Here is a 13,865-nt window from a genome sequence, read left to right on the forward strand (position 1 = left end):
TCAGAAGCATAAAATCGTTTTTGTAGTTTACATTCATGTATGAAAATGTGATTTCGCAAGAGTACTTCTAGAGATCAAAGTCACAATTTCCGAATGTTTGTTTTCAATATTCTTTTGAGGGTTTTATCTTTGTAACGTAAGTATGTAGATTATTTTCTCGATTTACATTGGAAGTTTATTTACATATGAAACGCGTTCAATTACTTTTAGTGTTTTTCTTGTTAAATGTAATTTGTCAAATTGCATTAATCGCGCAGCGACATGTGTTGCGTATTGCACACGTTTCCCTGATAAAATCATTACATTCTAATTAAATTCTGAATAGATTCTCGTAAAACGTATTTTCAATTTCTTATCTATTAATTTTTTTGCACTTTATCACAGTGATGGGCCTTTAATTATATTTAGGGAGTTTCCCTTTCAGAAGATTTTGACGAACCTGTGACATCGTCGACAAAGTAGTTCTCGCTAATTGAATTTCTGATGACACGATTATCCTAGATCGATAAACACTCTCGCGAAACGAACTACTTCGAACGTGTTGTCGAAACATACGTCTATAATTAGAAGACAAAACTATAAATAACTGTACTAAAGGGTTGATTTTCAAGGGGAAAAAACTCGTCTTACGCTTCGCGTTGAATAATTACTACGGCTGATATTGAAGGGTTCCGAAACGTAGTCGAAACATAAAGGGTTGAAAATAGCAATTAAACGTTGTGGTCAAGGGTGAATCATACTTGTCCTAACTGTATTTCACCGCTATTTCGTTCACTCCACAGTTCCATTTCCTAAACACATTCAAATAGACAGCTTAAACCGATTGTTACAAAAATAATCAAATTGGAGAACTTTTCATGTCGATTTAAATTCGATTACCGTACATGTAATACTTGCATTGTTTGACACGCAATTTCAGTGTAGGTTGATTTTTACAGTGATTCACATAACATTTTATTTTATTTTTATACATGTTTCATTTCGTTAGTCATTACTTATTTTAGAATTAATTTTGTGCTTTGGAGGGTTTAATGTGGTAGTTTTTTTCACTAATGGCAAGTAATAGGGATTTAGCAGTGGCGTTAATGCTTGATTATATGACACTGGTTCGTTCGATTAGGCAAGTGTTACACGATTTAATCGAAAACAGAGGCATAAAATGCCAAACATAGTTTCTGGCATTTCCGAAATTCAAACTGATTACGAAAGCTTCAGGTAATTGTTGTTAGTGTCATTATTGTGGTTGTGGTTTTCAGATTAAATCCCAGCAAATATACAGTGCGCCGAAAATTTTGAAAATGTAACTTTTTTAAAGAATAAATCTTTTTTCCGAACTAGCTCCTAATATATGCTTATAAAAGCAATTTTGACACATTTTGACATAAAAACTACAATAAACAAAACTGAAAAATTGCTGTGATTTTTACCACGAGTTTGCAGTTGTGTTTTACTTCCTTGAATACTGATAACAGTCCATGGTATAAAGCCAATTCAATTTCTGACTTACTTAGCAATTTTTGCCACATTTGGGTTAAATAAATCAATGCAACTCACAGTGGTCCCGATAGGCAAATCTAGCTGGACAAAAATCAAAAATCAAGTTTTTTTATTTGAATTTCTGAATAATGTATGTTGCTCTTAAATCTTCAAACTGTCAATTACTATGCGTATATCCGCTTTGTTTTTATTAGAATTGCATCTACAGCCAGCAAAACCACTTCGCTCTCTTTGCATTGCTATTTTAGCCAAATTATATCAGGATTCTACAAGCAAGTTTATTATTTCAAACTGTTTTTGAATGTTGCAAATTGACATTGATCATTTAACTTAGGGTTACATATAAACCCATTTTTTCTATTAATATGATTTCAAAAATGATATTGCTTTCTAAAATTTCATTTTAAAGTTTGAAAACATAGAGTTTAAAATTTGTTTCAAATTATGGATATATTTCAATCTGGATTAGTATTAGTGCTATGCTATGTAAATAGCAAGTGTAACATTAATTGATTCACAAGGCGTAAAGTAATGATTTTTGTCCAACTAGATTTGCGGTCGGGACCACTGTGACAACTGTTAGTTCTGAAAGGATTACACTATGTTGCTGCATCACTTTAATTAGCATTTTCGTTTTGTCCTATCAATGCTCTATCAAATTAAAGTCCTGTTAAGTTTGTATAAATTGTCAATTTTTCTAAAGCCATTGTTAAAATGAGTAAGTCGATTTCTGCAGAGCAGTGTATTATAAAATTTAGCCCGGCACCTCCACCATTTTTATACACAGGGTCCGGTCACTCCAATGTCTTTAATTTTAGAGATAAAAATTTAAAATTTTTCAAACGCTTATTGTTAACAAACCTTTATAATCTGACCAAAAATTTTGTTTTTTATCACCGATAGTTTGACGTTACGACACCTAGCAAATGTAATTTTTAGTCATTTCCAAGTTTTTGTGAACCAATCGCCTCTTCAAATTTTTTACAACTTGTGTCAAAATCTCATTTTAATTCGTTTCAGATTACAATAAAAGTTTACAAGTACAAAATTCACAAAAACAACTACAACATTTGTAACTTGTGAATCGAATTATACACATGTAGTTGTGTACTCGTAAAATAATGATAGAGAAACGCAAACTTGTAAAACTTAAAAGTCTACAAGTAAATACATTTGTTTTACAAGACTTGTAAGTTTGGATAAACAGGTGCTCTTTCTTTTGTGAAATACGTGAAATACGGTCAGTCTAAACAAAATTAACCTTCATAAGAATAACTCACTTTGATGTAAATGTATAGTTTCTAAATGCTTACATGAACTACCTTGATAATAGCGCGTTTTATTCTCAAATTTTAAACACAGTTTAAATGAAATTTTAAATAAAAACTGAAAAAAACCCGAAAACTGCTACAAATTACATTTTTAGGGGTTGCAACACCAAATGATCGGTCATAATAACAAAATATTGTTGTCGAATCCTGTAAGTGTATACAAAGTTTCAAATTTTTATCTTTAAAATTAAAGACGATTTTAGGGGTTGCCACAAGTCTTGTCGGACCCTGTATATAAAAAAAAACTGATTCAAGTAGAAACAGGAGAAATAGTGGACCTGCAATTTATTGCCACTACTGCAGGACTTTTTCATTTGTTTTTTGCTTATCGACGTTTCATGAAATTAACTCCCAAGGGTAGAATTTTCTAAAATTACTATATGAAGGGTGTGCAGAATTTCATTTAAATTTCTTTAGTCAGTTCAACTTCGAGTATAGTGAGGTTTGAAATTTGAAATGAGGTTGCGTACGTTTTGGCAACGGCGTTTATTAGCATGAAGTGACCATAATGGAGGAACCGGAAGTTCTTTTAGGACATAAGTGAGATCATAAAACCAAATAAATCAAGCATAATAAACATTCGGTTGGCTTTCCCTTATCCTGTATGTCCAGGATATTCGGTCGATGACGTCAGTGACGAAGACAACCTCTCTGCGCTGGTTTAGGAAAGCTCAAGGCGTCATTTACACGAGCCATCAATCAGCCCCTGGATAAAACGGACGCATTTTTCATCCAGTCTTTTTGTGCACACACATTTCTGCGAGCATCTATCTGTTAATTTCGACCATTATGCAGATTGCAGCCTGTGTAGACGAGTATGAGAACAAATTCATTTAAATTACTAAGCGGAGGGAACTTCGGGGTAATCACTCACTCTAGGTTTTACATTTTAATATTTTTATCCAATTCAAATAAAATTCATGTTTTCAATCAATTTTTCGGCAATGAATATATCCGCATCTCTGTGAATATAAACAGATCTATTTTCCTTTAGTCTCAGAGCCACCTTAAAAAAGACGAAGCTATAATCAATATGTATTTAAAATTATCCACTCCATTTGGTTAAAATAACAAATGTTGGATGTGTTAGACTGGTTTGGTCTTACATGGAAAAAATGCCACTTTTTGTTTGCTCTAAAATCGTTACTTTTCTTATAAATTTAAATATGTTGCTATTCACCCCTCGCGCTGTTTAGTCAGGAAGTGAATGGGCCAGTTTCATATTTAATATTCAATTTGACTTTTAACTATTTTTCACACTGCGCTGCAGTTTCTATATGAAAGTACGGCATAAATAATTTCCCCTCCCCGTGTTGCAGACCTATTAAAATTCTTTGTGGCGCCACCCCTTATAACAGGAGCCATTATTTTATTCTTATTGTTAACCTGTCTAAAAAAGTTCCAGATTACCAACTGAAATCCCCATAATTGCCTTTAATCTTTAAGCGACATTTCTGATTAATCCTATTCAAAAATTTCTATTAATCAAAGCTCCCAGACATTTTAACAAGATTAGCTGTGGATATAGGAAAAGATGTTGTAGGTTAAATCCAGAAAATAAATTACTGCAACGAGAGGTTTATCATAAAAAGTGAGCGAGCAATTATTATCGGATTCTTTTCGATGTAAAGTTTAAAAAGTCGATGGAACTTTTCAGATGTAATTAATTTAAAGTTATGGAACATATAAAGGGGAAGTGAAAGCGATAAAGGGGCCGTAAATCTACGTAGAAGTTTTATTATTTCTTCTAATTTTTTGTTTACGCAAAATTTATCATGTCTGCCAAGTACCTGTTTCACTAATTGATTAATTTATAATTTATAAACCACCCAAGTGTAATATACCGGTTAATTACATAGAATAATATACAGGATGAGTCAAGCCTGTGTAGTTCTTCTGTGACCCTTTTATCAATAACGGTCTGTAATCTAATATTCGTAAAAAATCTTTTTAAGAGGTTACGACATTTAATGACGAGTATACAAAAATGAATTCATTACACTAACAACATACAAGTGTTCTACTTAAAAAAATCAAGTTTTGGCCACTTGTAAATCGTGAAAATTTAAAACGTTTGTTTTTTACATTGAAGCATAAAATTAATTGTTGGTAAACTCAAGAGAAAAAAGCATAGTTTAGTTCTTAAACGGGCCAAGTTTTATCTGGATATCTATCTCGAAAGCTAAAAAATCTTTACACCACATTTTAGAAGCTTTGTTGGTTCAATTTAATTTATGTGAGTAAGCAAAAAAAAAACACAAAATGATCTGTACAAAATAAACAAAAAGAGTTAATTAGGAGATAATTAAAAGTTACGCTACCAATATTGCGGATATTTAAATTTAATGAGAAAGTTGAAATTAGAAAGATTTATTTCATAATTTTTCAAATTTAATTTACAGTTTGTCCAAAAGCACGATTTACTTAAAATATAAGAAAAGTAAAAAGAACCGAAAATGTGATAGAGAAAAACATTATATTTAATAGCCCCGCATTAAACTTGATGATAAAAAATATATAGCCCTATTGTGCAATAAAAATCGTCCAATAAATATTTTTAATGGAAATGAGCTAATTTGTTCCTTTTTCTCTGCGAAATGCGATAACAATTGTGCTGGAAATGACATAGTAATAATAAAAAATAATTTAAATGATGCACGGCTGGAATGACCTGACCTGACCTGACAGACATTCTTTGTTTTATCTGTGACAATGGAAACGCAGATGTGACTTCAATATTGTACTTGGTGAGATTAAAATGTAACATTTTCACATTCACGCCATTATAAAACCGTCTTCGAGGGCGAAATTTTAATATCTCGGTATGTGGTGGGAAACAATTTATGACAAAGTAATTTATTGAGCATGTTTTACCATAAACGAACATGTAATTGCTGCAAATACGAGCGAAATTATTTTGTAAGATGAGACTCGATTTAAAATCGATAAGAAATATACTCAATCCACATAATGCCACAACAATGACAGCAATTTTTCATATTCTATTCATCAACAGAAAAGCGAAAGCAATTTTCCGTTCCCGTTCCTTTCTTCTGATAATCTCGTATCACTTTGTACTTGTTCGATCTGCTAAAAAAACTAATGGCCAGACGGATGCAATGCATTTATTGCGTGCTTCCACGCATATCTTGCACTTTTTCCTATCCACTGACTCTCCAAGAGAAAATATTTGTTATTTCGTCGGCCTTTTCCTATGATTATAGCATAATCTCGATCTACCAAAATTTGATGGACATCACTGCTCCTCATTTTTATTCCAGAATATGGAAGAGGGGCGATTTGGAAATGATATTTTGTCTGAAAACAGGTTTTTTATTGTTTCAGAAGGTTCTTCGGAACCGTCTTCAGATGATGATTTCTTCGGTCACCACCTTTCCGTGACGAAAACACAAGAACTTAATTCTCCCGATAGCATAGCAGAGGCAATTCTTCCACAACTAAGTGCACAGTCTCCAAATCGTAGTGATATAAAAAGACATCCTTCACCTTATTACTACGCAGATTTGTATAAAAACAAAGTTGAAGAGCCCAAGCCGTGTCCTATAAAAATTCGAACAGTACCTCATCCACCAAAGAAATTGTCTCAGGATGCTTTAGAATCAAAAGGGATTAATAACAATCAAAAATCGAAATCGTCGTCGCATAGGAAGTACCGAAAAAGTTCTAGTTTAGATAATCCAAATTTAGATAAACCAATCCGAGCCAGGTCGCATAGTCATTTGAAGTATAAAAAAAGTTCTAGTGTTGACACACAAAGTACAGATTCAAGGGATGCGCCTAATGAGGCGGTTATGCCTCCAAATAGACTGACTTCACCCTGTGCTTGTCTCACTCCGGATAATGGCGTAGACGACGAAATGACACGCCAAAGGCATGTATACGAAACCGCTTTTGACTGTCGCATTAGCAAGTCTGATGACGATTTAGATCAAATTGATAAAGTATCGAACCATCCTGTCCTCGTTCAATTGAATAATTCGAGGGAAAACCGCGCTGGACCGTCCGTTGATAGCAATACACCACAAAATAGACGAAAAGTCACGCTGCTCTGCCCCAAACCGAGCCAAGAGGACAATAACTCCGTCGGCGCACTCTCGCAGAAATTACAGGTAAACCTTCACCCTCACGTCAATTTTTAACACACTGAATAAAAAGTCACGTTGCTGTTTTTCTTGTCGCACGGAGCAAATGTTATCCGTTTAAAGATTTTATGTAACTTTTACTTCGTGTTACAAATACTGCATGAATATGGCTTCAAAACTTATCGCTTAACTGCATGAGGCAGATTTATGGTTCACTTTTAGTTTACACTCGTTTCAAAACTGCTTTTCCAATATTACGACATAATCTTCATGTTTATACCTCAATAAAATGTAAAAATATTTTAACAGCTTCACAAATATTACGACTAATTGCTCGACCAATTGTGAATATTATTGCATTCTTCTGGCAACAACAAACTTCAGAGATGTTCTTTACGATAAACATAAAGTTCGACAAACACTTTGAACACAAAATTACCACAATAAAATTATAAATCTGTCGAAATCAAGATTTAAAAGAAAATTGCTTCTAAATCAGTGGAAACTCTAATAAAGATTGATCAACACTTTCTCAAACAAGTTAATCTCCTTTTAAAGGTGATGCTAAGCTAGTTTGTTGTTAGTAAACGAAAATAACTTTGAATTAAACATATGTGTCACATAACTCGTTTAAAACTAAACTTAGTTGGATACAAAAACTTAGACTATTATATCATCCTTTTGTAACATGCATTATAAACGGATTAAAATCCTCTTAACTTGAACTTAAATCAAACTTACCGACGAAGAGAACAATTGTAGCAGGACTTATGTCATTTCTGTGGTTTGAAGCAACGCTTATTATTACATTTGTTAGTAAAACTTGAAAAGACAAAGTACCGGGTGTTCCGCGGATTGCTAAACATGGGGAAATAACATGGGAATTTAAATTTTATTTTTTCTTGCTCTTCTTCAAATTTAATTTGTCTGTCTTTTGGAAGAAATTTTTAAATAATTATTAATTAATTTAAGATGTTGAACACCCAACTTTGACAAATTGTTAACCCCAAAAATCGCTACATTTATTTTTCCCCTATTTTTCTTAGTTAATCTCGCAACTAATTCGACGATTACTGACATTTGATTGGCGGAAAAACGATCACATGTCACTTTAACATGATATTAAGTATTTAATCAAAATTAAAGATTTAATTTAGCTTCTGTAAACTGGCCCTTAAACTTTTACAAGAAAAGCGAAAAAATAACACCTTGTATAAAAATAAGAATTATCCGGAAACTCTTTCCGTACATTTCCTGATACATGAAATCATTTGGGAGCTGGAACTCAAATGTCGCAGTAAGTTGGAAAAGTTTTTCATTTGAATATTTGTTCAAACCCCTATGGCCGAATTTTATTTATTCACTTTGCATCCTCGCTATCTTATCTAAGCATTTTTAAATAAATCTCTTCGCACAAGCACGTTTTGTATGGAATGAGTAGAAAATTATCGTTATCTAACAGGAGACAAGGTGAATACATCTCTTCCTGAAAACGTTCTTTTGGAACGTCTTCGCTTCTCTTTCCTGTTGCGTTTTAGCGGAAAATGTTTGGTAATAAAATTTTTGTTTGTATGTGTTACAGGATATGCATTTGCCAGTAGAAGAAACGTCAGTCGTTTCTGGGGCTTTGTCCTTGCCTTTGCGAGGTTATACACCATCCCCTCCGTCCACCGCTCCACTTCCAACAAAATTTCACGGCAAAGAATTGGTAATGAATAGTATCCGTAGTGCTCCAAATCTGCCATCACATCCGAAGTCACGATTAAAAGATTTACATCTTCCGGTGAAGTCTTTGAGAGGACGATCTCCAAATAGTAGTACTGGCAGTTTGCAAATACAGAGAAATGCATTTGATATAGAATTTGGTAATTCTAAGCTCATATCGGAGTTTAAAGGACGGCCTAGTCAGTCAAAGGATAGCGACCAAGAGAGAATTTTCGAGATAAAAGACTGGCCACGACAGGAATTGTTGTTGTTAAAACGAGGCAGTAAAGGGACTAAAGAAAATATTTTGGAGTTTAAAGGTAGACGTAGGAGACATAAATATTCTAGTACTGAGAGTATGACAACTAGTAGTAGTGGTGGCAGTATGGAAAGTATCAAAAGTAGTACTAGTGAAGGAAATAGGAGTACGACCAGTTCGGATAGTAGACAGTCTTCTTCTTTAAGTTCTCATAGTTCTGATAGTGGCGGTACTAAGGCTTATTGCGGGACCCAAAACTCGAGTTTTTTAGCTCATGCAAATAAGTTGCACATTTTGAGTCCCATATCGGACAAATCATCTCAGGAACCAATCTCAGAAACTTCCGACAACAATCGCAACAACAACTCGCAGAAATGCTCACCTGAAGAAGTAGCAACTCCAGAGACCATGAAAGTAAAACGGCGTCTACCTCAGAACAAGAATTTATTAAATTTGGGGTTCCACACGGGTGACTTGGAAATCCAAGGTTCCGATAGTGGAATATCAATCCAATCACGAGAAGGTATAAAATCTCGCTTTGGATTCACCACGGCTGAAATACCAAATCAACAAGATTTTTCTGATTTACCGTTCGATATGCCAAAATTGCGACGAAGACGAATTATTGCACAAGACGCCTGCACTTCCAGTAGTGCAACTTCGGTTGATTTGCGCGATTTACCATTCGACATGCCAAAACTACGCCGTCGTCTTAGGATCCAACAACCCAACATCGAGTCCAGCGTTTCCCAGGCGTCCTCCAGTCAAAGTGTTATCGAGGCCGACAGACAAGGTTCGTTAACTTCTCTTTCATTTCACTTGTTGGGGCCGCAACCGATCGATCACGTGGTATTCGCGCCTTTAAATCATATCAAATTCTCATTCTATCCTGCTAATCGGGCACCATGTCAATACTTTCAAGATTGAGCACGCTAGTCGTATTAAAACCGGGGGAGGAGAATCGATTTAATTGTGCTACTATAAATGCATACATTCCTGTTAGTCGTTAATAAATAATTGATAAATGTTCGAATACCTATCTACAACAGGGTGCCTCCACCAAATTTGCATCAAACAACCATTTTGCGAATTTATAACTTGTCACTACCACCAAAGAATTATTCCAAATCATTCAATAACAGGACTGTTGTATTGAACTATGGCTACGCTTCAAAGATATTCTAAAAATAAATCCTCAACCAACCCTTTTGCGCAGAAATTTATTGAAACTAACTTTTTTTTGTCCTTTTTAAATTGACTTTACTACAATTTTTAACCACGATGTTAACTATACAGTAAATTGCTAACATACAGTATGTCCTCGGTTTGAGTTCAAAAGAGTAAAAAAACTTTATTTTCCATTTGAGAAAAAAATACAAAGTAATAACATTTTTGCTTAATCAAAACAGATAAATCTACAATTAAAATTTCAATATTATTAGTTTGAACTCTTAAAAGCGATTTTTTCATACGTATTTGTAATTAATGAATTTTGTAAACGTGAATAGATTTACAAATTCGAATTAGATCTAACTAAATACACTTTAATGTCACAAGGGCTGTGTTTTACAATATCTGTTCGATTGAAATTACGCGGATCCTCTAGAATGTTTGATCTCACACAACTGTCGTATATACACATGTTCATAAAATAAAGGAAATGACCTGTAGGGTAACCCGATAAAGCAAACAGAATATTCAGATAAAACATACTAAAATCATAAAAACTTGCATGACTCCATCTCAAAAAATATAAAAATCCTATGACCCTTGACACAAAATACAGGCGTCCCAGAACTTTTACATCGGCGTTTTGTACATATCGTATTAATTTTTGTCTGTTTCCTAGAATTTATTTTTCTATTCATGGTAAAATCGGTCATAAAACATAATTTCTGATGTTTTTTTAGTCTCTTCCTTCCGGCCAAAGCTAACCCTAAATTTGGGGGAGTTAGACTTGCGTCAACGTCCTGGCCTAGGATTATCTCTTGTTGGACTTAGTATGAACTTAAATAATCCCGAAAACCCATCGACAGCCGATGTCATTGACGTGAATTTGCCACTAGAAAAACAGGGGTAAGTATATAAAAACAGTGGAAGGAGGGCACCACTTAAGAATGTTTATTTTTATTGTTCGCATCGATTTTAGATGGTTTCATGGTGCAATAACGCGAGTTGAAGCAGAAAACGTACTGAGGATGTTGCGGGAGGGAAGTTTTTTAGTAAGGAATAGCGAATCGACCAAACAAGACTACTCTCTTTCTTTGAAGTATTTTTTTGTTGTTTGTAAAGAACTTTGTAATGAAATGTTTTTGTAGGAGTGCAAGGGGCTTCATGCATATGAGGATACAACGAGATGGCACTGATGAATCCTACATTTTGGGGCAATTCAGTAAACCGTTCCACTCAATTCCTGAAATGATACGCCATTTTTGCATAAACAGGCTTCCGATACGAGGGGCTGAACACATGTGTCTATTACAACCGGTAATTGCACAACTCTTGTGATAAGGTTTCGAGTTTTTGCTTTTTATAAGTACAATTTTATATTGAGCTTGTACTTATTTAAGATGCAAACTTAGAAATTATGCTACATGTATTTTAATTATTGAAGAAACGATCTATTTTTTCTGCAAAACGGTATAAATAAAATGGCTTCCACACGAGTAGAAAAAATGAAATTTTTATCTACAAACGTTATTTGTTATTGATACACTTTTTAGTTAGCCATATAAGATATGGTTTCACTTTGTTAAGTAACAGTGTTTAATAAGGACAATGTGCAATATTTTGGTAGCCTATGCTAGACAAATTGTTTTGAGAATCGTTCAATTTGTGTTATTTATTTAGTTTAGAAATTTAACTCGATGAGTTTTAGTACGGCTGCAGAAACTATATTGCCAAAGAAAATGACTGTGAATAAAATATACATACCTATATATTATATACATTTCAATGTTAATAAAATTAGTTTTAGTTTTAGGAATTAGATCAATGTTCTAGGATTAGTCTTTTAAGAAAACAAAGCAAATATAAAAGTACTTTAACATTATATTACATTTCACTCACATTATGGCTCATTATAAAATTATACCTATTTTAGTAAGTACATTTGAAATTTTTATTGATTAATCTTTCGAAATTTTACTCTTAATAAATAACCTTAAAACCGTCGTAGATGCTATATTATTTAATAATGTAATATAGTTTAGATACTTTGTGATGAATGTGTTAATAAGGGACTGAATAAAAGTACGTAAGAATATTCTATTTTTATCTTTTCTTTTTTCCCGACCTCGCCGCTACTACTTACATTCCGTCTAAATAAACTGCTTAAAAATGACTACGATGATATTTTGTCAACATTAAATTTTAAGAAAAATCTTTTTTTGCATGATAATGTTAAAAGTAAATTTTTAAGTCACTTTCATCAAATTAAGAAGAATCCGTCATTATTGAAAATGTTAACATTGTATTGTAAAAATTAATAAAACTTGTATTTTTTACTAAAAGTCAAAACTATGCAAGGAGTTTATTTTTCGATCACAGAAGCTCACGAAGCAATGTGTCAGGCACAAATTAGAAAATGCTGAAATTTTTCCAATGTGTGATCTCCAGAACGCTTAACTCTTCATTGGAAATCAGATAGTCTTAAAAAAACGGACATTTTTATCGATTTTCGTGGGTTTGTGGAACCAATCGCTAATCTAACTTTTTCTTTTTTGGAAACTACGTTTACACTAAACTATCAACATCTTGTGACACAAATTTAAACTATCCTTTAGTTCGCTCATTGTTCGTTAACGATTTCTAGTGTTCAAAAAGTGAAACACGTTCGCGTTAATCAAAATTGATCTTCGTACGAAAGAATGAAGTGACTTGTGAAAATTTGATGTAAAGGGTAGTTTGTCATTATTTTAAAAACTAATTTAAAAAAACAGCGGTTTTTTCTCAAATTTTAAACATAATTTGCATAAGATTTAAAATAAAAATATTTTTATGATAGCTATGTTAAAAAGAATTTGACGAGCGTTTCTACAAAAACAAAAAATGGATAAAATTTCACTTTTTAGGTGTCGCGACGCTCAACTAAGGGTGACAAAAGCAAATTTTTGCGTCAGAGTTAGAACTTTATCTTTATCAATTTATAAGCGTATACAAATTTGTTAATTTATGTCTTTAAAATTAAAGACCCTGTATATTTTTGATAGAAATGTAAACTAATTATTTTGCAAGCAAATAATTATCACAGAATACATATGTACGTTTTAAATATGTATAATGTTGTTGGCCGCAAAAATTTAACGTTTTTGGACGACACTGGCTGGATCTTTGTCAATTTACATATTTTATTCAATTTCAAAATTTCGCACTGAAACATTTCTAAACTCAATACGAAAACGCCAAATTTGAATACATATAGGTATTACTGTATTGTTTTTAACTTGTGTTTTTTACATGACTCGAAAGTTCAGTCATCGACTTTAAAACAATAGTAAATGGAAACGAAGTCCTTGAATTTGTGATACTTTTTAATTATAATGTTAATAAACGCGTGGATTTCAAACAAAAAATGTCGCAACAGAAAAAATTATAGAATTTTGATGGCATGTAAAAAATATGGACTTCGTCAACACTTTTGACTAATTCAAAGTCGTAAAAAGCGATAAATCAATGTCCCAAAGGCGGAGGATGTGATTTTGTATTTACGCTGCACGTAAAAATTAATTTTTTCGACGAATGGATATTGGTAAAAACAAAAGAAGCAGGGCTACCAATATTTTTAAATTGTAGAGCCTCTTGCAGCCCCGAAAGAACGTATTGAAATAAATTAAAACTGGAATAAGCGTGTAGTGATTGCAATACACAGTCAATATTCATTAAAATACTTATTATACGTACCATTATTTACCAAGTACACTTGAAATACGACTTGCTATGACGTGAGACGTGATTACCTAAATCTCATCA

The 13,865-nt window shown here is 33.0% G+C and overlaps 1 protein-coding gene across 1 annotated transcript in view; it reads left to right on the forward strand.

The window, feature by feature from the left end:
• hwt (SH2 domain-containing adapter heavyweight) overlaps positions 1-12,075 on the forward strand; it is a 37,414-nt gene extending 25,339 nt beyond the window's left edge. Inside the window, exons 4-8 of the mRNA XM_088047819.1 lie at positions 6,174-6,958; positions 8,514-9,687; positions 10,805-10,970; positions 11,044-11,163; positions 11,213-12,075. Of these exons, the coding sequence (XP_087903945.1) occupies positions 6,174-6,958; positions 8,514-9,687; positions 10,805-10,970; positions 11,044-11,163; positions 11,213-11,402 (2,435 nt within the window). The 3' untranslated portion in view covers positions 11,403-12,075. The remainder of the gene's footprint in view (positions 1-6,173; positions 6,959-8,513; positions 9,688-10,804; positions 10,971-11,043; positions 11,164-11,212) is intronic.
• The last annotated feature ends 1,790 nt before the right edge of the window (positions 12,076-13,865 follow it).

The sequence above is a fragment of the Gnatocerus cornutus genome, chromosome 10, assembly GCF_029298725.1.
Source record: "Gnatocerus cornutus isolate USDA-ARS CGAHR chromosome 10, icGnaCorn1.1, whole genome shotgun sequence".
In the NCBI taxonomy this organism is placed as follows: domain Eukaryota; kingdom Metazoa; phylum Arthropoda; class Insecta; order Coleoptera; family Tenebrionidae; genus Gnatocerus; species Gnatocerus cornutus.